Here is a 25,695-nt window from a genome sequence, read left to right on the forward strand (position 1 = left end):
ACTCTTAAATCCCCGGCAGACATGAGAGTGCAGCGGTGCTCATACTGATGCAGCACTGCACTCATTAAACCCCTTTCCAGACTGCCGACGTTTATATACGTGACAACTGCATGGGGCATCGGCAGTTGGAACGAATATAGCCATATGACAGTCGTGAAGGGGTTAAATATAATTTTCCTTATTTTGAGAAACGGAGCTGCTAATATTAGAGAATTGCATTATGAGCAGTTCCCTAATATGTTAGCGCTTGCTTTAGAATTAGGAACGATTCCCTGGCGGCAAATTATCTGAAATGATATTCCCGTCTACTGCCCTTCAGATAGTGTCAGCAGAAAACAGACTGTATGATTCAGTAGACTGGTGAAAGACTATGCTGATGGACGTTGAGACGGCCTCTGTGAGCAGTTCATTCAGCGCATACAGGCACATGGCTGGACAATTTCCAAACGGAATTTTGAGGCAGATTTTGTAGGTCCCCAGGGCTGAGTGCAGAGGGATTCCCCAGTGTTTGATCACGTCACCGGATTTCCGATGACTAGATCAAAGCGGGGAGTTCCCTTTGATCTTGCTGCGGTCACCTGTTTTCCGACCCCAGCTGTATTCAGCAGGCTCCTCTAAGATCAGGAGCTCTGCTTAGAGGATGAGCGCTCACAGGAGCACTCATCAGCTCTTGCTGTTGTTAAGGTGTTGAGGAAAGTCTTTGGATGTTTAATATCCAAGGAGAAGGCTATTTACAGTCCTATAGAGAGATCACTGACCCAAGTCTTGAAGAAAATAATAAAACCTAAAATAATAAAAACCATATACTGAATATCGTTTTGTTCACCATGTAATATTTGTATTCCGTTTTTTGTTTGCTTGATTAATTATGTTCTCTGTTTTCTGTTACATTATGCCCTAAATCCAGAACTGCATGCCAAGGTTTTCTTCAGCCAGACACCAAGCTGCAGATGTTGGCAATTAATTTGAAGACATTCCTTCATTGTTTCTGTGAAGCCTGAAGGGTTGTTTCATTTCGTCTCTTGTACACAGGAATTATTAACGTGCATTGATATGGGAAGAAACATTTTGTCTTCTTATTTCTAAGGGATATTCCCATTACAGATGGTGCTGGCAGATTACTTTCCCGGTACCTTCATTCTCAAGATCGCTGTGGGTCCCGACTGATCGACCTCCACCAATCAGAAAGTGATGGCGTATTCTAGTGATAATCCATCACTTTCGGTGAAGGGGCTAACCCTTTAATGGCAAAATTGTAAAGGATAGATCATACTATGTTTTAAAAAACTGCAGCAAGCCCTATTTACAATAATATATGGTAACTGTTTCTAGTTTACCTCCCTTTCCCCCCTTGTATATTCGAGAAATATATGTTCGTTGTGGAAATGCCCTCAGGGTTTGCTAGATTTTGCAAATTTTTCTCACTGGGGTTTTATGTTAAGACAAATCTTAGTGAAAAAACCTTTACACTAAATGAGATGGATTTGCCACAGCAGTGCTGTATTTGACATCCTATGGGGGAGATTTATATAAAATGGTGCAAAGGAAAAGTAGAGCAGGTTTTAAGGCAACCAATCGGATTCCAGCACTCCTTTTAATCCAGGACTCTAAGAGCTTATTCACACATGGCAGGTTTATTGCATAAATTTCTGTGACTGAAAATCTGTTCCATACATCTAAGGCTTCGTTCATATCTGCGTTGGGGTGCCGTTGTGACGTTCCATCGGAGCTTTCCGTCAGAACTAGTCGACTACGCTATTGCTTCCGTCACCATTGAAATCAATGGTGGTGGAAACGGAAATCTTTGGTTTCCGTCGGTGTCAGTTTGTGTCTGTTCAGGGTCCCGTTCTGACGGAAAGCTCAGATGGAATGTCAGAACGGGACCCCAACGCAGATGTGAACGAAGCCTAAAAGGGATTGTTTGTACATGGATCTCTGCTAGCCCCTTTCAGATATATGGGACAGTTGCAGAAATGTCTTCAACAAATCTGTTGTTTGTGAATACACCCTAAAGAGGTTAAAATAGATCTTTACATTGTTGTCCATCATGCGTTGTAAAGTGGTCAGAGAACCACTGCTGACAGGTTTGCTTCCTTATATATCCATATATTTCAGTGTTACAAGGTTAATACATATCACTTGGCTAGCTAGACGAACTTCCTAATTTTGCTTCTGTTTTTCACCTTTATTTAATCCATTTTCCGGTAAATGTTTAATTTCCTTCTATTATCTTTCGTTAGGCAACCGGCTATAAGCCGCTAGATGCGGGAAGATGCTGACCACCGAGAGAGGAGTTGTGGAGGAATGGTTGTCAGAGTTTAAGGTATTCTCTAAAAATAGAAAATCAAAAAGATTCTTGACTTGTCAATGTAGATTATTTATTATTCTTCCTGTTTTCGTGTGTGTGTTTTTATTTTATTACGATTTATCGACAATGTTTGTCATTTCATGTATAGACTGCCTTTAGCTTTGTGTTTTTTCTGTCTATTCAGGCAGTATGTTTTATGTCTTCCATTAGCTCACAATGCAGTTTGTGTGATTCATGGTTTTCATTTTATCATATTACAAATATTACATTATGTCTGGTTATTCACATCAATATTCTGCCAATATTACAAACATATTTCTTGAACAATGTTTCCTGAATTTTTTTTCTATTTCTTCAAGGAAGAGAAAGGCCTCATGCACACGACCGTGGGCATGTGCACGGCCGCGAGCCGCCCGCAAATCTCGGGCCATGCACATGGCCGGGGCCATTATTTTCAATGAGCCCGGACCGCAGAAGACAGCCGTAATAAGGCATGTCCGTTCTTTCTGCGGTGCGGTCTCCCGGGCCATGCATGGACCGTAAAAACTACGGTCGTGTGCATGGCTCCATAGAAATGAATGGGGCCGCAATTCTCCCGTGGATTTTCGGGGGAATTGCGGCCGCAAAAGCACGTTCGTGTGCATGGGGCCAAAGGCTTTTGGTAGCTTTAGGAGGGTTATCCGTGTTGGCAGGAGGAAATCTGTGATTTCCACCAGGCTTATTTGTGAAGGTCCAAGCCCATTTAGATAGAGGAAGACCTCTAGGTGCAGTGGGGAAGCCTACAGCTGGGTGGTCTGTCAACTCATTCTGTGAAAATCCACCAGATTCCTCCGTCCGTAAGAGTTTTCCTATCTTGTGGGAAATATCTACATGTAATACCAAGCACTTTTTATTGTTGCAGATATCTCTCTACTCTTCTACCTGTTTGCTGTTCTAGGTAGATTAAAGTTTAAGTTCTCCAAAATAAGCTAACATTAGCACATAAGCGTGTCTGTCACTACTTTATGCTGCCCTTAGTAAGGGCAGCATAATTGAGATGATCGGTTCCCTTTAAATGAATCCGCTACGAGTTATACTGAATCTTTTTGCACAAAACGATATATTAATCTGCTCAGCTCCTCTTCCTTTATAACATGCTGCCCGCAGACCAGTTCCTATTAATGAGACCATGGGAATAGAAAAACCTATGCTAGTATCTGCCAGTAATGTAATGCTTGCCATAATGGAATGATCCTTGGATGGATATAGGCATATGCAAAGCCACATTCAAATTGCCTCGCAATAGAATAAAAAATCACTTTACTATGTCACCTATAGTGACTTCAAGCATCTAAAAGTCTTTTTTGCTTTAGCTAGTAGGAAGATCATCTCGACTTACTGAATGATGCTTTGTCTTTAGATTCTGCCTGAGGCATCTATTACAAGTTATGCTGTAAGTCTGAAGGAAAAGACCGCTTTGGTTTCCGCACTGTATGAAGTCATTCAGGAACCTCAGAGTGAAGTAAGTAGCAGATGGGAATTCGGTAGATTTAACCAAATGGAAAAAATCTACTTTTATATTATACAATGTTAACAATCTTTATATAACTTTATACAAATATGGCTGAATTAAAAGTGCACATGTAGTGCTCTAATTTTATTATTTAGGCTATATTAAAAATGTGTTGTCCCCCCCGTCCCCCCCCACAACGCTGATCCTTAAAATGGCAGATAATATTCCGTATATAAAGCTAAAAAAACAAACTTTAAAGGGGTTTCCTGTGATCCCCATAAAATATACTGTCTGCAGGAAATGGGCTGAAATAACAAATGTACACCTACTGCCGGTCCACCAGTGATTGGCTGCAGCTGTCACGAGGGGTATACGGGCATATCTGGTAAACCAAGAGCGTCGGGGGGTGGCCATGGAGTGGCGGCGCATGTTCCAGGTAAGCATAAGATAATTTGTTATTTCCTGCAGTCAATACAGTTTATGGGGATTGGGGGAAAACCCCTTTAATATTTTATTCAGTCAGTGTGCCTTGTCACCTTAGAGATATGGTTATTAAAACTTCCCTGTGATACAGTTAGGCTGTCCATTTTCTACGAAAAGCATCATTGTTGACACTTTAAATTTTCAGTCTAAATGAAAAAATAAAAAAAGACTTTATTCTAAGACTGCGCGAGGGAAGTGGGGGATTTGGAGCGCTTTATGTAAATATAAAAAATGGCTATACTCTAGGTGTATTTTAGTGGATCCCACTGATTTTTACAGGATCTATTTGACATGTGCAATTCTTTGTTGCCCCGTGATATATTAAGCGCTACTCCAAGCATGCATGTTTATGATCGAGTCGTGCAGCCGCAGTCTTATTTGTATGGCCAGCTTTAATTCTAATATATTGGGGCATAACGGGAATTTTTGGTGCGCGTTATACTGCTCCTGTGCTTTCAATGTGTGTATGTGTATATGTAGATGTGTGTGTGTGTGTATGTGTATATATATATATATATATATATATATATATATATAATGAATTAAGCATCTCAACATTGCATTCCTAAATATTATATATATGTATATATGTAATATTTAGGAATGCAATGTTGAGACGCTTAATTGATAAATTTAAAGCTGAAGCTGACTTCAACATCATATAAACTAATGAGCCGTTACTCATTGCCAAAGATCAAACGGAGAAAAGTGTCTTTTGACTCTTCCAGAAGCCACTGTCTGTACAAATGTTATATTCTATCTAGTGGTCATTAGACAAATAAAGAATGACTCATGGGGTTCAATCATTGAAATGTAATAAGCTCTCCCTGTATATGATGAGTTATCACCTTACGCACTGTGTAGTAATGTGCGGATAACTTTTTAATTATAAAGCAACTATAGTTGGAACAGAGTGACTTGTACCATGATTGGTAACAATTTATGTTCCTGGCTGAAATGAGGACTAGAAAGGGGTTGGCTGGTTAGGGAAAACAAATTTCAAACACAATATTATGGAATTCTGAGTTGATAGATGAGTCCTGAATGGCAATACCCTCTTTATCAGCCAGAGAGAGTGGCTACAAAGTGTTTGTTTTTTTTTCCTTTTGGAAGACCTGTTATTTCTGTGCATTATACGGACAGCATTGTTGATTTCAATGAAAATGGTGTAATGCTTCTTCTCCCCTTCGGTGGCGCTGCAGTAGAATTTAACACTTGCTGCAACTTTCTTTTACACATTACAGCTGACTACTGCAGGTCAATGCAGAGGGAACCTTTTAAGAAAAAGTGATTTTCCAAAGTGAAAAACCCCTTTAATTCACTCAGAAAAGAGCCTTTTACCATTCTGTCACCCTTTTAGTAGTATTTGTTTCTTACAAATCTGAGTGACAAACCATATGGCCACTATTCTAGCTCGCACAGGGAATGCTGCCAAGCTTTTCAAGAGTCCTGAACAGCAAATCTACTTGCCATATTTCCAAGTAGGGGGACTTGCTGTTCAGAGCTATAGGATTGGTAGGCGACATCCCCATGGGTATTGTAATGGAGGCCATATGTGTTGCCTTCAGCTTTCTCAGAAAAATAAAATTATGACAAGGGACTGAAAGAGAAAATATTGAAATTCTCCTCTCGAGATGAATGCATCTGTGAAAATTTGCTTTGGCCGTATTTTTTATTATGAAGCTGGAGATTTTCCAAAAAAAGACAATAGATCTGTATGTCACAAATTATGCCTCCATTGTCTTATATGTCCTTGCGTTGATTAACCCCTTCACACTTCCTCCCCCAATGTAAATGTATGTGTTAGTAGAGCAGTCTTCATTAGCTAGTTAATTGTTTGATGGCGCTGTGTATGTGTCAATTATGCAGTAGTATTGATTGATGAACACTATATGTCGCATTCTGACCCCATTTCTATAAGACCACCAAAAAACTGCTTTTTATATGGGGAACAGAAGCCTAAGGCGCTTCTTGCCAATACATGTTTGTGTGATCTGAATTCCATTTGGAAGGATGATTTCCCACCATTGTATATGAAGCAGTGAGGTTTAACCCTGTGATTGAAGCTGGGAAATAAAGACGAGCTGTGGTGATTCATAAAATGTTTATTTTCTTGAAAGAGGAGTAGGTGGGAGAGGTACTTTAAAGCTCTGCCGCAGCTTAGCAACCCTCCAGCCAGCTCTTATTGAGAATTGTTTATGGCTTCTTTTCAGTGATTTAAAGAGGCTCTGTCACCAGATTTTGCAACCCCTATCTGCTATTGCAGCAGATAGGCGCTGCAATGTAGATTACAGTAACGTTTTTATTTTTAAAAAACGAGCATTTTTGGCCAAGTTATGACCATTTTCGTATTTATGCAAATGAGGCTTGCAAAAGTACAACTGGGCGTGTTGAAAAGTAAAAGTACAACTGGGCGTGTATTATGTGCGTACATCGGGGCGTGTTTACTACTTTTACTAGCTGGGCGTTCTGATGAGAAGTATCATCCACTTCTCTTCAGAACGCTCAGCTTCTGGCAGTGCAGATCTGTGACGTCACTCACAGGTCCTGCATCGTGTCGGCACCAGAGGCTACAGATGATTCTGCAGCAGCATCGGCGTTTGCAGGTAAGTCGATGTAGCTACTTACCTGCAAATGCTGATGCTGCTGCAGAATCAAGTGTAGCCTCTGGTGCCGACACGATGCAGGACCTGTGAGTGACGTCACAGTGCTGCACTGCCAGAAGCTGGGCGTTGTGAAGAGAAGTGGATGACACTTCTATACACAACGCCCAGCTACCGGTAGTAATAGTAGTAAACACGCCCCGATGTACGCACATAATACACGCCCAGTTGTACTTTTACTTTTCAACACGCCCAGTTGTACTTTTTCAAGCCTCATTTGCATAAATACGAAAATGGTCATAACTTGGCCAAAAATGCTCGTTTTTAAAAAATAAAAACGTTACTGTAATCTACATTGCAGCGCCTATCTGCTGCAATAGCAGATAGGGGTTGCAAAATCTGGTGACAGAGCCTCTTTAAACTAGATTTTAGCAATTTTTCAAACCTAATGGTAACCGTACCGCTGTATAATGTTTTTACAATGTGCTATGGAGAACATATTGTATGATGCCTCTACACATTGTCTTCTATATGGTACTTATTGCTGTGACTAATTCATATTAGTTATGAATGCATATTGCGTGTGTAATTTGAGGGGAAAAAAAAGGTTTTGGTGCAAGCAATTATAATGCAATGACCAAATTCGCTAATGTGCTTCTAAGGCCTAATTCACACGAGCGTGTCCGGTCTGTGATATACGGTCCGTGTGTCGGCCGCGTTTCCCGGACCGAACACACTGCAGGGAGCCAGGCTCCTATAGTCATAGTTATCTATGACGCTAGGTGTCCCTGCCTCTCCGTGGAACTACTGTCCCATACTGAAAACATGATTACAGTACGGGACAGCTTTCTATGATGCTAGGAGCCCGAATACGCTTGTGTGAATTATTCAGATCAGTGTTTTTTCTGGAACGAGGGAGCAGGATAAAAAAAATTGGCTTTAAAATGGTGATTTTATTATCATGTTTTAGATCGCTGTAACACATGTTAGCATTTTTATTACGGCTTAATGATAACGTCCGTATAGCGGCAGCAGCGCTCGGAACCCCTGCGGTTCTCATCATAAAGTTCAGAAGAACTGCGACGAGCCATTACCGGCCTAATAATGATCCACTACTGTGTGCGTTAAAATTGCCAGTATATCAGCTGACCCTACTGAAAAAAACCACAAACACACTATGATTATTTATTAAGCTTTATTTGAGCATCTTCAGTATTCCTTGTGAATTTTTATTACGCTATGAATAAGGGGTTACATTTCATATACTCCAACATTATCGGCAATGTTCTCAGTTTTATGTTATTCCTTACAGGATCATGTTGTGCTTTTGATTTCTACATTTGTGGCTCCTTATGACATTTCTTCTATCTTTTTTTCAGTTACTAGAACCTGTCTGCCACCAGCTCTTTGAGTTTTATCGAAGCAAAGAGAAGAACCTGAGGACATTTACGCTTCAGTTCCTTCCAGAACTAATATGGTGTTACCTGTCCATGTCTGCTAGCAGGGACCTACAAAGCAGTGGATGCATCGAGGCTCTTCTCCTAAGTTTCTACAATTTGGTGGGTGCCAAGGATAGAAATTTTGAGTTAAAATGCCCCCTTTTCCTGTGCCCTGATGCCCCTTTTCTTCATACACAATTGTGTAAATGTTTTATTACAATGGGAAACGTAATAGAAAAGTACTTTTCTGAAAGTAATTAAAGGGCCGTCTGCTTTGGACAATCCCTTTTTTGTTTTTTAGGGACCTTTAAAATAAGTTGACCACAGTGTCCCTTGTAATTTTGTCAGGGAACCCAGCAACAATTGTGCAATGCCCCTTCTATGCCACATCAGGAAATATGGCACATTACATGATGTGTATATAAAATTAATGGTACGTCCGTGTAATGCATGAACGTGTCGGATCCTCCAGAGAGAGACTTTTTTTTTTTTTTCTTACATTTCTGGTAGCTTCTCTCTGCTCAGTGTAATCGATGGAAGTACCAGACCAAGAACCCTACCCCAACCCCTTCTATTAACTCAGCATGCCCTAAGAAGATATTTGAAAATGGGTTTTCTAAACTAGACAACTCCTTTAAATACAGAAACTGGAGCTGAAGAAAATAGTAGCGGCTTTAGTAATCTAGAAGCAGTGGTTGAGTGTGTTTGCTCCTGGGGTTATTGAGAGGAGCTCTGCCGACGTTTTGATGAGGAGTAGATTGCCACGGGCAATGCAGAGAACAATGAGTTCCTTTATCAATATGTTTTACTGTTTTTTTTGTGTTTTTAAGTTGAAGTTATGGTAACAAAAGAAAAACTCTCACTGAATGTTAGATGCCATAGTCCTACCATAAAGAGTTAAATAAGCTTCATTAAAATGAGAGCAACAGAAGGGCCGGCAGTAAACTGCATTACTTGTTATGTCTTTTATTTAAGCAAATGTGACAATACTCGTGTCCTTCCTTAGAGGACATTTATTCCATTTCTGCTTCCTACGGGTGATGTTTCACTGGAGATGTGATGTCTACCACAGAGAGCAGTTTAGAGATGCAAAGCATGCTGGACATAATATGAAGACTCATTCAGAGAAGGTGCCTACGGACTTAATTTACTCTGTTCCGGCAACTCTCGTGCTGATAAGCTGCGTGTAACTCCTGTCTTTATCAGACATAATTTAAGGCAGAGCTGCAATAACATTTCACACATGCAAACTGGAATTCAGTCCATTTATTTTATTGGTCTATTCACCTTTTAAAAAAGTTATTGAATGCATAAAAATTGTCTGCAGCAATCACGATTCATATGTTGACACGTCATCAATGCAGCTGGAGTAGGGACCGGTCAGCGGGGATCGGTGGGATGAGTGTTTGTTTTTCTGTTTATACTTCATTGTGAGATATTTTAAAAATGTTTTTTATGTGCTGGTCAACCCCTTTTTAAAGCAGATCTGTCAATGACGGCCTATCATTGGAAACCTTATTTGGCATGAGGCACAAAGTTCCACATGTCTGAGTCTTAAAGCGGCTCTGTCACCAGATTATAAATGCCCTATCTCCTGCATAATCTGATCGGCGCTGTAATGTAGATAACAGTGGTTTTTATTTTGAAAAACGATCATTTTTGAGCAAGTTATGAGCAATTTTAGATTTATGCTAATTAGTTTCTTAATGACCAACTGGGCGTGTTTTTACTTTTTAGTGAAGAGAAGTGTATGACGCGGACCAATCAGTGACGAATCCGCGTCATACACTTCTCATTGTTCCAGCCTAGTGTTACAGTGTGATTGTGCAGTAAAAGAAGCTGGGCTGGAACAACCACTGCTGTTATCTACATTACAGCGCCGATCAGATTATGTAGGAGATAGGGCATTTATAATCTGGTGACAGAGCCTCTTTAAGCCTCATGCACAAGACCAGGTCCCGCCTGTGATCTGTGAAAAGATCGGACCATTCCTATCTGTCCACGGATCGGAAAGTCTTCACGGACCCGATTCATTCGCTAAAGTGAAAATTTATTGGATGCCGTGAAAAACGGCCCGAGTGGCACTCTGTCATGTGCAACGGGCATTAGAATATTAACATTATTTGCACACTTTAACTGTCATCCACTGTGGTTAAGCATGGGATTACAAAACAGAGTAATTTAATATTAACTAATAAAACCTATAACAATACTTTTAAAATACAAATCAATAGACACAACACTGGAATGGTGGTAAAATAAATTTGGCCACAGCCAAATCTAAAACATAATAATAATAAAACCTTTCAAATTGTCAACATGAATTAAACCTGGCTTAGCCATAAGATCGATCAAGCCTACCACAAATCACATATGTCCACTCATAATACTGAGCGGCTTACCCTCTTCAACAAAAGGGCGTGACAATAAATATTGGATAATGGGGAAGGAGGGCGGGGGCAGCGTCACTTCTTCCAGGAATATGCCAGATCGTCTGCCAAGACCACTGCATATTCCTGGTTTATATCTACCCTAACTATTCATCTGACCACAACTCTTTCCCTAATCCCTAACTGTCGCTAAGGCCCTAACTTTCACTTAGCCCACAGCTGTGGCCCAATGACCGTTATTGCCGGGCAGACTACTTAGTCTGCCTTGATACTGGTGGGAAAACTTCCTGCCAAACTATCTGACCTTATCAAGAAAAACCCAGGGAGGATGTAATCCCATATAGATCTTTCCTAAGGGTCCGGGTTCCTTCACGGAGTTAGAGTCAAAAATAAAAATGTTATAAGCCTCCTGTGCAGAAGGGTTATTTTTGACAGGGTAATAGAGGATTACTGGCATACAGAACATTCAATGTATTGGGAAGAGATGAGAATATAGGTGTTCTTTCTCTACTCTTCCTCCATCCTATTCTGTCATTTTGTTCTTCGTTCAAGCGAATTGTTTTTCAGAAATTAAAATAGATTGTAGGTTCAGACCGTAAGGTACAAACCTGGTCTTATCAAGTATGGATGTACTGATGTGTGAAATAAGTACTATCTAAAATAACTGAGTGAAGAAGCCAATGTCATTGGTTCTGGGAGCCAAACCTTCTAGATGTTCTCATCCTGGACGCGGAACCTTAGAACCGGAGCAGCAGTTAGATGAACAATGTCGTTGTCATGTTGTGATAGTCAGATGGTCCCTATTTTTGTGGAACTGTGTCCTACATAAATTTATCCCTGTTTATGATATCCTATCCTGTTTTTGAAAGAGGAACTGAAAATTCTTAAGATCCAAATATCATGGGGGTTACCTGACCTGCTTCCTCCACAGCATGACCTGAATGGTGGGGTTATGATCCTCCCAGTCATTGGTATAAAGATGTTAAAGGCTAAAGCAGAATTATTTTTTCAAATGAGTGGACGGATCACGGCAAATTCCTTATCTCGGCATAAGCAGATCTTAGACCAGGTACGGTAGCTCTGACATCTTCCCAAGATTTTACCTAAGATCTTTGAAGTAGTTATAGATCAGCGATCTCTAACCTGTGGCTCTCCAGCTGGTGAGTAACTATAACTCTCAGCATGCCCTGGATTACAGAACAACTGCCGTATAAAGGATTTCTATATCTCCTAGTGCACAGAAAATGCTAATACTGTAGATACATGGAAGACAATGGCCTCAATTGTGCCTTGCCTATTCGGTGTAATAAGGCTTCTTAATAAGGGAAAAAATGCCTTTTCTTGCCCTCCTTGGTTTTGTCATCCGTTCAGTGACAGGAAACTGCAGCTTACATCATCGGTTTCCTGCCTCGGTCCTTCCAGGACCGTCGGAACATCGGACTACGGTGTCCCCTGAGGGTGTTCTGCTTACATTAAAAATGCTAATAATCTCGCTTCCAAGCTTGGAGCATAATTTGTGACTTAATATACAGGACAATTTATAAGCAGCTGAGGGTGTGAGGGACGTTTAATCTTCCTCTACGTTAAGTTCAGGGGTGTAACTGCTAGCAGGTGATAAAAACAAACTGTTGTCTTGTATGGGAAGTATAATACAAGCACTATATCTGCGTCTGGTAATGATTCTTACCCGCCTAAGTAGCTTAGAGAGCCTCTCATTAAGAAATAATATATATATATATATATATATATATATATATATATATATATATATGTGTGTGCGCGCTTGTATATTTATATTTATTTACCTCTACAGTAGAATTTATTTAACTTCATAAGAACGAAGCGTATTTTTCCATTCACTGTATTCCGAGAGCCATACGTTTTTTATTTTTTAACGTGCAATTTTTTTTTTTGTTTTTTGATGCATAACATTTACCAGCTTTCATTCATATACATTATTTTAGCGGAATGTGTAAGAAATTTTATTCTGTCATCATTATTTTTTTTTGTAGGTTTGGTTAGTTCTATTAGGCCTCGAACTGTCACTAATAACACCACATGCACACGATGCGATTTATGTGCAGATATTTTTTTGTTGTTTTTTCACAGAAAAATTGACCTGCGGTGCGGATTTTAGAATCTACAGCGTGTCCATTTTGTTTAGCGTTTCGGTTTCAAAATTGTATCTGACAAGTTTATTAAAAAAAAAAAGACATTTTAAGTACAAACTTTACCTGCGGGTTTGATGTGGATTTTCTGCATCAAATTCTGCAACATGTGCATGTACCCTAAGGCTACATGCAGACGTTGCGTATTTTGCAGAAAACTCGCAGGTAAAAACCACACCTAATCGTGCATGTTTTACGTTTTGTTGCGTTTTTTGGCGCATTTTCATTGTGCGTTTTGGTGTGATTTTTCCACAACACCTGGCAGATAAAATTCACAAGCGGAAATGCCTGATAAATTGACATGCTGCGGATTTTAAAATACGCACCGCAGGTCAATTTACATCCAGAAAAAATCTGCAACGTGTAGAAGAGTTTTCTTGAGATCTCATTTATTTTGCTGGTACTGTATTACAGTGTGGATTTGCCGCACTAAAATACGCACTGCGAATCTGTTCATAATGCGCAACGTGCACATTTGTCCTAAATGCCCTTTTACACAGGCCAATTATTGGGCAAATGAGTGTTCATGTGGACGCTCGTTCCTGATCATTGCCCTTTGTAAACGGGGCAACGACCAGCGATGATCCAGCAAGCGCCCGTTCATTGGCTGATTTGTATAGTTTATGCTGCAAGAAATATAATATCGTTGTCGGCAGCAAATCTCCCTGAGTAAACAGGGAGACGTGCTACTGACATGATAGAAATATATGGGGACGAGCGATCATAGTAACAATCGCTTTTCCCCAAATATAGCTTTTTGTGAAAGGAGCAAACGAGCGCTGATCAACAAGCTGTCTCGTTCATTGGCGCTCGTTTATATGTTGGGCCGTGTAAGCGGACCCCAAGGCCTGACAATGGAATCGTTGTCGCCAGCCCATCTCCCTGTGTAAAGGGGATGTGCTGCCGACAGTGATGGAACTGTATAGGGACGAACAAACTTTTGTCCCTATACATTTCAATGATTGCTCCTTGTAAAACAAGCTAAATGAGCACAATGAACGTTCTACATCGTTGATCGGTGCTCGTTTACCCGATTTGTATATGCCGGTGTAAAAAAGCCTTTGGTCAGCTAGGATTTGCGTTTTCTGTGAATCGCATCTGCCCCCTGCGTGATCACCGTGCCATACATTTATGGTACTTTGTTGTTCAAAATCTTCTACCAGTGACATTAATACAGTGCGGAAAGAGGATAAGGTTAGTTGAAAGAGGGGGAGGGTTGGTGCAGTGTGTGAGAAAACTAGGGATGAATGATGAATAAAGGTCTCCTGAGCCACTGTGTGTGTTTTTCTATTCATTACATTTCCGCATATTTTAGAAAATTAAAACAAAGCAGATTATAGCGTTTATGTCACCCGTTTTATTTCCGTGTGTTATTAATATGACTCAGTACGTCGCTTTTGCTTATATTTGTAATTTCATTACTGGAAAGGAAAAACCTGATTTAATTGAGCTGCTAAATGAAACGTTCTTGTTAAGATGCAGTTTAAAGCTGTAATGATGGTAATTATGGAGGCCATTGTTGGATCATGTACTAGAATGAGTTTCTTGTGGGGGAGGTGTAGAATTAGCAGGCTATTAAGTATATGTTGCAATGAATGACTGGGGTTCCCTGCGGAGCTACGCTTGATGTCTTTAGTTGTTCGTTTTGTGTAGTCTTCTGTTAGGGTCCTTTTACACCGGCCAACTTTGGCCGTAAAAACGAGCGCCGATCAATGAGACAGATCGTTGATCGGCGTTCGTTTTCTCCCTTCACAAGGAGCTATGCTCAGTAATATATAGGGACGAGCAGTCGTTACTACAATCGCTTGTCCCCATACATTTCTATCATGTCGGCAGCATGTCTCCCTATTTACTCAGGGAGATATACTGCCGACACTAATGTTTCTTGCTGCATAAATGATACGATCAGCCAATGAATGAGCATTTGCCTGTTCATAGTCTGATCTTTGCCCTATTTACACAGGGCAGTGATCGCGAATGTGCGTTCATATGGAGGCTCGTTTGCCCGATTTATTGGCCCGTGTAAGAGGTTCCTTAGCGTCAGTGTTTTCTGAACCGTTGCCAAAAATATATCCTGTACTGGAGAGAGAAGATCTACTCTGTTCACATTAGTCATGCCTTCGATTTATAATCGAGTTATTGCAGCTTTGCTTGATGAATACCAGAATTTCAGCAGATAGACACCATTGACTTTAATGGGTTTTATTATTTTGGATGGCATTAAAAGGGAAAAATAATGGAAAAGCAAACCTACTGGAAAGCCCAAAAGTACCTGTACCCATTAACGCGATGTGGATTTTGCGGCGTATTTGCAGTGGAACTGCACGGAAAATCCGCAACAAATCAGCGACGTTTGAACATACCTTTTTTATACCTACGTCATCATCTTCATTAGTGGTCAATGGGGCAAAAAGTGTTAAAGGGTAAAAATTAAATAGTAAATATATATTTTAAATGTTCATGAAATGTACGTGCTCAAGATGTTTTCTGTTACCCGCTGACGTTATCTAGATGTGTTGTGTAATATTTCATTTTAAAGATCTGCTGTTATCCGACGTGTTAACTCTTGAGAGCAAGGTCAAAATGATGATACATCCACTATCCATTATTTCTCCTTTTATATCCATTGTCTTTGTGGAAATAGATAAGCTATGACTTGTTCATCAGTGATTATAGCAGAGTCAGGCCCCATGCACACGACCGTGCCCGCAATCACGGCCCGCGATTTCGGGCACGGCCGGCCGCTGACTGACAGCCGCATTTTCGGGCCGTGCTCCCATACAAAGTATGGGAGCACGGCCGGCAAAATGCGAAAGAACGGACATGTTCCATAATTCCCGGAACATTTCCACGGCACGGACACCCTTCCGTAGTGCTACGGAAAGGTGTCAGTGTTCAATGAAAGTGAATGGCTCCGTTTTTGCGGACCGCGATTGCGGTCCACAAAAACTGATGTTTTTTTACGGTCGTGTGCATGGGGCCTTACAATAACGTTCGTAATACCAAGGTTTGCTACATGATTTAAGATAACACTTCCTGCAAAACTTATACTGTTATTCCTACTGCAGGGCCTTAGGGGGGCACCAAAGTAAGAATCCCATCACCCCTTCTGTCCACTGCACTAGGTTTAACGCAGTATATCCATTTTAGGTTGTTCCTTTTTATGGGACAAGGTACTTATTCAAGGTCTTTTTTTTCTCCATTTGGTTTTAGCCCAAAAATTTCATAGCACTTAAAGGGGACTCACATCAAATGGAAATGATGCAGATTTTTCATGCAGAATTTTATGTGCAGAAAATCCGCAGCGGATTACAGCTCTAACGATCTGGATGAGATTTTAACAAATCTCATCCACATGCTGCTGATCATATTTTGGACGGAAATCGGAGCATGCTTCAAATTTTCCAGTTCCCCAGCGTGCTCCTTCTTTTCTGGATGTTCACAAACAATTTCAGCCTTTTCAATGTAGAAGGGGTGAAATCCACACCAAAATACACACATTACGTGCGTACTTTGCTGCAGAAACGCTGCCAAATATCCCTAAAGAATTTCCATCCCATGTGAATCCAGCTTAATTGTATTCCCCATGAAGTAACAATTCTGGGGCATCTTTTCTTAGATCTCTTAAGTTTTTACCATTTCTCTGCTATTCCTCCTACAAATGTATGAAGTACCTTCTCCACTACCCTAGACCACCAGGGATGTCGAAAAATATTTTTCTTCTGTTGTCTCAACTTGTGTACATGTTAAATTCTGTTGTGTATTATTATATTCGGTTTTTGTTGTCCATTTTAAATAGAATTGCCACTGAAATTATATTTGTACATAGATGCATTTCACATACATTGAAAGTCCATATCAATTGGTGGAATAATTTATGAGATAGGTGCAGAAAAATGTATTTGATTTAAAAAAAAAAAAAGATGTTTTACCAGATGTGTTTTTAAAAAAAAAAATACGCTCTTCTTTTTTTTTAGGAAATTATGGATGAACAAGGGCACAGCAGGGTCTTATCTTTCACAATCCCTTCCTTGTCGAAGCCCTCCGTATTCCATGAGGTAGGAAACAAACAAGTAATTTATCTGTGATTGACATTGAGGTTGCAGCATAATTTTTTTTGCTGATGATCAGGTCACCTTGGCAGGGGGTCTCAGAGGATCTGCTTCGCAGTTTCTTTTTTAGGGGCACTTGATGTTCACTTTAACGGTCATGGTCATCTCATAATTGCTGAGCGAATTTATCAATCAGCAAAATATGGCCAATTCTCATTATTTCTGCTAAATTATAATTTCTTGAGCGCTTCATTTTCTTATTTCTGTCAAGTTCATTGTTCGGAGACGTTGTGTGTAAATAAATCACCATTTACATCAATATCCACTTATGTACACAAATAATTACCACTGTTCGAGACAGAAAGTTAGCAATGATGTGGACCGGGATGAATCGATGCACTGGAGGAGACTAGTGCAAGTGATTTGCCTGTAGCAATCCAACCACTAGTTTTGATAAAATGATCAAGCAATGATAACTCCAGATAGAGGTAAAGTTTACCATACACGTGAGGTAGCTGTCGGCCAAATGAGTAACGGCTCTTCCTGCTGACTCCACCGTAAACATCCCCGCTGGCAGAGGCTGATCTCTTGCGGAAATAAAGGATCATCATGTTTACCACGAAAAACACATTAGATTGTCACTTAGATTTTATCTAATATGTATGGCCAGCTTTAGATATTACATAAAATAAAAAATTCCCTTTTTGGCACACGCTATATGACCTTATACATATATTTCTTCTTAGGGGACTCCTTTAAGGCCAGGTGCATAATGGACATGGGGGTTGATTTCGTTGAAAAGAAAAAAAAACACCACAAAAATATCTGCATTGTCCCCTTTTATATGACGTTTATTCGCTACAGCAGAACGATTAATTTGTATAAAGTATACAAGCATACACTGTGACATACCCATAGATTTCTATGGGCCAAACAAATGCTAATAGTGCCCAGTTGGCTAAAAAAAATCTGGATATTTTTATTTTCTGTAGAGTGTAAGGCTATGTTCATATAACAATTTGTCCATCTTATTGAAGTGTCCACTTTTTTCAAATGTTTAGGCCCCATGCACACGAACTTAAAAACGCCCGTAATTACGGGCCCATAGACTTCTATTGGCCACGGGTACCTTCCCGTTTGCTTACGGGAAGGTGCCCGTGCCGTTGAAAAATATAGAACATGTCCCATTTTTTTATTTTACGGGCCGTGCTACTATACTTTTTATAATGGGAGTACGGCCCGTAAAAACGGCCAGGTGCCCGCGGCCGGCCGTGCCCGTAATTACAGGTCGTAATTACGGGCACGCACGTGTGCATTAGGCCTTAGGCTGCTGCATTATTCAATAGTGCAAAAAACAACAACATTCCACCACATATACATTATACTGTTTTTGTTTTCTCAATGAAAGTCCATCGCAGATGTAAGAAACTAGACCGTATACAGTTTTTCTTAAAAATTATTATAAAGAAAACATATACCTGTATGTCCATAAATGTGGTGTGAAAGGGGTGTCCAGGCTTCTGGTTTTACAGGAGCCTTGATGGATTCTGATAACTTATGTCTGTCAGAATTTTTTATTTTTAGATTCTCTTGTTTGCTCCTTAGCACCGCGTTAGTAAGTAAGGATCTATTCACGCTGCAGAGGATTCCTGACTTAAACCACCGACAGATTCCACTTTATAGGCATACAGTGTCATCCGTCACCCATAGGCTCCCATTTTGGAAACGTATGGAATAGCACAGCAGACTATAGTTGAAAGAGTTGACATATACCAGCCCGGCGTAGGCCAAAAGGACACTTTTGGCTTCCGTTGGATGAATAGGGGCCTAGAAATAAGTTTACCGTATATACTGAGATGTTTCCCGGCACATATGCCAAGCGAACACTGAAATCGATTTGTGAATTCAGCCAAACTACTCAATGTGGACAATTGGTGTTGTATCAGAAATATAAGTGGAGATATTTATTTTTATGGATTTATTGTGATGCTTGCACTATGAATGTGATAATTCTGGAGAATTATTTTATGTTGTGATCTGTAATCAGGGATTTATTATCCTTTGAAGTTTTTCCACTGTCCTTATAAAGTATTTTTATTAAAAACATTAGCTGTAATGTTAAGCCGCGTATCTGGTCATATCCGGTAAACTATGTAGCACATGAGCCCAGATTGATGGTAATAGTGCGTTTGGATATCAGAGTCACTAGACTTTATTTTACTTTAGTACCTGAATCAATTTATGGGGTAGCAATGATGGCACATAGCATGGCGTGACTGCTGCAATGCCTTTAATGTGGAGTGGTCAGGCTGGATATCCATAGAAAAAAATAATTCAGGACATTAGCTGAAGAACAAATTGACCCTGAAATAAGGGCAGAAATAGGGTAAGGAAGCTCTACGGTAACACTTACTTTCAAATTATTCTTTTTATCTTATTGCAGCGTTGATTGGTTTATTAAATATTTTATTTTGTGAGGTCCACTTTTGATAACGTATGAAGCTGCGGTATTTTCAGTTCAGTCGCTGTTTGAAATATTTTTCATTTTTTAGGTCTCTGAAAACACAGAATATTCTTAAATGAATTTGTTTGGCATTAAACAACCTAAATCTGTATCTTGTCTCCAGCCCTCCAGTATAGGGTCCATGGCACTCACTGAAGGAGCTTTGTCACAGCATGGACTCGCCAGAGTTGTGTATAGTGGTCCTCATCCACAAAGGGAAATGTTAACTGCTCAAAACAGGTAAAATACAGGTTTAGATGTATTTTATTTTTACATTGGTTAATATGATAATGTGCTAGTGTCTTGCCAAGTATACTATATATTGCATCTATGAGATCTTTCATGTGAAATACTTTGACACCGGCCTGTCTTGGCTGTAACAACGAGCGCCGATCAATGAGACCGCTCGTTGATGGTCAATCTTTTGCCCTTTTTACAAGGAGCTATTATCAGTAATGTATGGGGACGAACGCTTGTTACTACGATCATTTGTCCCTATACATTTCTATAGTGCGTTTGAACGTTCATCTGCTGCTCGTTGCCCTGTTTGCACAGGACAATGATCGGAAAAAAGCGTTCTATGGACGCCCGTTTGCCCAATAATTGGCCTGTGTAAAAGGGCCCTTAGAAATGAGACATAGCAATGCAGGTGATGTTGAATTGTTCCAAGTAGAAGTGTTTACAGCCGACTGTCTTCAAATTAGGTCCACATGGTACCTACACAGTGGTTCCACCTTGCAACGATTTCCCACTGCATTGACCGAAAGAGTCAAAAAAGATAATAGAAATTTAACTTTTCTAAAAATAAATTATTACTATTTAATCCATTTAGCACATCACCTGAATATCCCTATTCCACCCTACCATCACACTTCCTAATCGGAACCCCCACTCTGAAAAGAGTAACCAAGACCTTCGTCCTAACTCTACTTGCGCCCTATTATGGCCCTATGTCTCACGGTGTGGGTCAAAAATGGAGGGCAGAAGAAGGGGAGGGAGCCTGGAACCACAATTACATCATATAAACAAAAATGAATAATAACTTCTGTGCACAAAGCCCACAACATAAATTTCAGCCAGCAGGGTGGGATGCTAAATATTCTGCTGCTGCCCCTAGTATCAACAAATTTTTTTTCTGCGATACGCAGGTTCATCCAGAGACAAAACATTCACTAAAAAAGGTGTAAATGTTAAATTGAAGAAAAAAAAAAAAAACAAGTAGTGACAGAAATCGTATAGAAAATATAGCACTTCAGGAATAAATAAAATAGCAATATGATCACAGAACCAATAGACTAGACAGGTAATGATATGATCCTGTATTTTGGTTTAATAAAAGAAACCATTGATACGGCACAAGCTATAAAAAAGGCGTAAGTATCAAACTCCATTAAGCATTACCTACTCACGACCCCCATTATTTTTGGTCTGTATTGTCCAGGATATAAAGTTTCCCCAGTGTCATTGGTGCTGTATTGTTACGGAAGGGATGCCATGGCTGCATGTAGGATGTCTATTTCCCACTGCTCATAAAATAAGTGTAAGCCAAATAGTAGTGCCAGCTTATTAGTAACATCAATATGAAATTGCCCATAGAATTGTCCCTGCCACACATTATTGGTGTGCATGCTACATAGCATATCCATAATTTCATGCCAGCCACGGGGCAGCATCCACAAAAAAAAGTTTCCAATCACATATCAATGTCTACAGAGTAGTTACTGGTACAACAGTGCCCAAACTAATGTGCCAGTTATAGCTGTGTGCATTGAATTATGACTGTTTCTTAGAACACTACCCATTTATCTTCTCCATGGCTTTGCCATTCTCTGTACTACTGTAACAGGAACTTATGGGCAAGAAGCCAATCAGGATTTTCTTAAATGGCGGTATTTCTTCCTTTACCAGTCTCTACACTCAGAGATTAGCTTTGCAGAAGAGACATCCGCAGAAAGGATCATAGATGTGTGTTCTGGTACATTGCTGGGAATCGGGACTGTCTCGCCGAATACTAGATTTTCATTTGGCAGGAGGATGGGTAGCGAGAGCCACATAAAAAAAAGACACCACGGGCTGCAATAACGTTTTATTGTGGCTACCTGGGTAAATACTGTTTTGCTCAATGTTAATATACTGTATAGTAGCCGTTCACTGGAGGTTGATATTGACAAAAAAGGCACAGTTGCTCTGGTCAACACAGTGGCAGCCATCTCTTTTACCACTTGTATACCGCTAATAGACTAGTTTAAGTGTTCTGTATTTAACTCAGCAAGGGAGTATATATATATATATATATATATACACACACACAGACATTTTTCAGTGACTATTGGGCTTTTCAAAGAGAAGACTGAATATCTCACAATGACCACTGTGTGTATACAGTACATGATGTGGCAGCCTTTGTTTGACCAGCCAATAGGAGAAGAGGTAATAAAGCGGCAACTTCGGCGTACAAGAAAAGCTCATTTAGCCATTGACTTCAGAAAATGTATTATGCTACAACAGTGCTAAATACTATAATACCGTAGCCAATGGTGAAGAATTTTGAATGGGGTGCAATACTCTATAGAGCCCCTTCATTCTGGAAGTCAATAACCTATCATACTTCACCAATGCACTCTAACTACAGTATGGCATATCGCAAAATCATTTGGATTAGATTTCCCCTTTTGCTTCATAGAATAGTGTAACCCACACGTCATTGTTGCTCTCCATATTAATCAGGGACCAGGTAAGGGACAAACATACCGTTGGTGCAGCCACAGGGGTCCAGTAGGTAGGAGGCCCACTGCCACCTTTAAAAGCAACTTTGTATGTACTTTCTATTGGATTGCATGTATGGACTGAGCTATTGACAACGGTTCAGAATTATTGATGAATTGTTAGAGAGACATGACGACGGGGTGTTCTTTGAGGAGCTAATGGAGAGTAAGGGGCCCACATACTGTTCTTGCACGGGGGGTGGGGGGCTCTGTTGTCTATGTACGCCACTGGACCAGGTCACCGCCATCTCATTCTCAGAATAACTTGTGGCAGTCCCAGTTCCTGGATCCTCACCAATCTTACATTTATTGCCTGCTGTACTTAGCCTTAAAATGTTTTCTTCTTTCAAATCATGATATACAGTTATACTATCCTTACAATATGCACTTTAAAATTGAATGAACTCAAGCGAAATAAGAAATTTTGTCTCGATGCTGTTGTGGCAATATTGTTTTTATAAGTAATACTGCATAGTGAGTGATTGTGGTCCATAAGAACACGTTGTATATCTGTATAATATGGTTTTTGTTGCTATGGAAAAGCAAACCATGCATTAGATGCTTCTCATCTCAGCGGAGCACCACTCCATGTCTGTGTCAGCACATTGCATTAAAGGCGTTATCAAAGGCAATTTTAATCTGCATTTATATGCGATCATTATAGAAACAAAACACTTCACACAACAAAAGCAATTCATCTCCTGTCTAGCATTGCATTATGAAACCCCTTTATTTGTGTACTGTCTATAGGAGTAAGGATGTATAGCGTTACAAATCATTTTATTGTAAGCAGTTCTCAAAGCTACTTTGTTATAATGGTTTTATATAACACCGCAAAAGCTGCAACAGGAAAGTGAGATTTATTTAAGGAAATGCTGAAGTTTTTTCTAGATGGATGGATTACTATGCACCGCATTCAATCTGAAGTACAGTATAAAGATAAAACCTGTCAGCGAAACTGTTATACAATGCATATATTATATAGTAGTAACCAGCTTGGGGTTGCCTTAAAAAATGATCGCCAGTGGAGCCTGTATAGCATATTCTGCATAATATATGCTGCCCACTGTTTTGTATGGACCATTATTAATAACTTAATCCAATCACAATACTGGGGGCATGGGTCCAAATCAGCAAAGTTTGATATCCGGTTCTCCTTGTGCTTGGCCAGTTGGGGGTTAACCCTGTAGTCTTGCAGTTTTGGGGCCATGGGCTCAACCAAGACAACATCTGGATGGACTATGCATATTCTCCCCTGTTAGACCTCATTCAGACGGGCATATTGTGCCTATGTTTAACAATGCGTAGTCTGGATGTCACACCTTTTATATTGTGCTGTTGGTCTAGTTCAGTAGAATCGCAATGGGTCTGGGTGTTTTATTCAGAATACACATTGTTAAACATAGGTACAATACGCCCATGTGAATGAAGCCCTAAGTATTTCCTCTGGCTACTCCAGTTTCCTCCCATGCTTTAAAAACTTTAGTTGTCTAAGGCCCTATTCAGCAATACCCTAGAGAATGCCAAAAATTTCTTGAGGCCCTTTTACATGGGCTGATAATTGAGCAAACAAATTTTCGAATGCTTGTTCTTGACCATCCGCTTGGGAACATGCCTAGCAGACAGCCAACAGCAATTAGCAAAAGCTCATTTGCCGGCTGATCGCATATTTTTGCTATTCAATACACTACACATTTAGTCCAACCACAATCCTGTTACCATGTCTAGGAATAAAAATTAACCACGGACCGTTTACTCTATACAAAGAGAATTATCCCCTATTCATCAAGAAATTGAGGATTTGGAGACCCAGGTTTCACAGTCCCTTTCCTGGTTGTCTAGGGTTCACATTGTTAAAAAGGTGACCCTTCCCAGAATACTCTATCTCTTTTAGAAGCCTACCCATTCTAACTAATAGACGAGATATGAGAAGATCAATATATTCACCTGGTCAAACCGTTGACCTAAGGTTCCCAACTCCATTTCATACTTTTACAAAAGGCTAGGAGGAGTATCTCTCCCCAACTTGTTTAAAAAGGTACTTCATGCACTTTTTTTTTTTTTTTGGGCCTATATAGCATAGGCTGTTATTAAAGAATACTGTATAGGCTCTTATGTATGCCTTGTGTATACCTGTTTAGTTAATGTGCCCTTTTACAGTTTGTATGCCATCTTTGTAAGTTCTTCCCCTCTGACATGGCTCGCCTAATGCAGCCTACATTTCCCATGATGATTCTGGCTTTGCAGATACAGAGGTGGTGGAGTCTCATCACACTGCACTAGAGTCCTATATAAGTGCAGCAAGTGATAGATCAGTGACATAGAACTGCTGTACTTACACAGCAGAGTCTGTATATCCTATGTGATGCAGCTTCAGCTTGTCTCCCTGCCTCCTCGCAAGGAGGATGCAGGGGAGAGCAATGAGAAGCAGCATCTGAGAGAAATATACTGGAGACTCTGCACACACAGATAGTATAGACAAGCATCGTGAGTCAGGGGCGTTTTAACACTGCAGCTAATAATTGTAGGAACTCCCCTATTATATCACTGCATTCCTGGTACCTTAGATAGGGAAGAAATTATCTCTTCAGCAGAACTCTTAGCATGGGGAGATATACAGAGGAACAAGGAAGGGTGGAGCTGGGTGGGGAGTGGTCTCCGATGCCAGGAGGGATTTGATTTGGAGATGATGTAATCCTGTAGTTCACATGAAGTCATCTACACAGGGGAGAATGAGCTATCTATACATGAGAGCATGGTCTATTTTGGTGGTCTGAGATCACATGACACAGCTGCCCATAGCGAAAGGGTTAAAAATATATAGATGCAACTGAGCTGGGAAAAAAATAAATGACATTGCTAGAATATTGTTAGTAAGTCAACATTACATGTGCAAAAAAAAAATACAAAATTGCCCAGATAGGACAGCTAGCAGAAATAAATGCTGGAAATACAGCTCCAGCATGGGTCCAATTAGAAAATCTCCTAATACATCAATTTTTTGTGCCTGCTCCATTGTGGCACACAGGTCCTATTTATCCTTCTATTTGTACAACTACACCTTTTTTTTTTTTTTTTTTTTTTTTTTTTGCACCATCTTCCTGTGCTCTGGAGATTTACTAGGTTTAAAATCTTTTTTTTTTTTTTTTTTTCAATCTAAACCATCACCTTTTATCCTATTTTATTGGCAATCCTGAATTCCCTCCTGAACAAGACTGGAACGGGTACAGAAGGAGGATATCCAATGGCGTTATTAGATAACCTGACCTGGTAACCAAATTCTCACCCAAAAAAATTTACAGAAAAATATCAGCCACCACAGGGACGATCCTTGAAATTTGCAGATATTCCACTATGGAAATACTCTGTGGGACTCTGGGACAGCTACCATAGTATTTGAGGTTCATTATCCATTGGAACCATTGTAGAATGGAATGACCTCCTTCCTTTATTCCTCTCTCAATGTTGCTCTCTCTGAAAAACGAAACGCCC

At 40.0% G+C, this 25,695-nt stretch overlaps 1 protein-coding gene across 3 annotated transcripts in view; it reads left to right on the forward strand.

The window, feature by feature from the left end:
- Nucleotides 1–25,695, forward strand: part of HYCC1 (hyccin PI4KA lipid kinase complex subunit 1) — a 93,876-nt gene that overhangs the window by 41,978 nt on the left and 26,203 nt on the right. For all 3 annotated transcript variants that reach the window (XM_075827294.1, XM_075827295.1, XM_075827293.1), the window contains exons 2-6: nt 2,241–2,323; nt 3,708–3,809; nt 8,266–8,445; nt 16,861–16,941; nt 19,563–19,678. In XM_075827294.1, the coding sequence (XP_075683409.1) occupies nt 2,273–2,323; nt 3,708–3,809; nt 8,266–8,445; nt 16,861–16,941; nt 19,563–19,678 (530 nt within the window). In that variant the 5' untranslated portion in view covers nt 2,241–2,272. The remainder of the gene's footprint in view (nt 1–2,240; nt 2,324–3,707; nt 3,810–8,265; nt 8,446–16,860; nt 16,942–19,562; nt 19,679–25,695) is intronic.

This window comes from Rhinoderma darwinii, chromosome 5 (genome assembly GCF_050947455.1).
Source record: "Rhinoderma darwinii isolate aRhiDar2 chromosome 5, aRhiDar2.hap1, whole genome shotgun sequence".
Classification (NCBI taxonomy): Eukaryota; Metazoa; Chordata; class Amphibia; order Anura; family Rhinodermatidae; genus Rhinoderma; species Rhinoderma darwinii.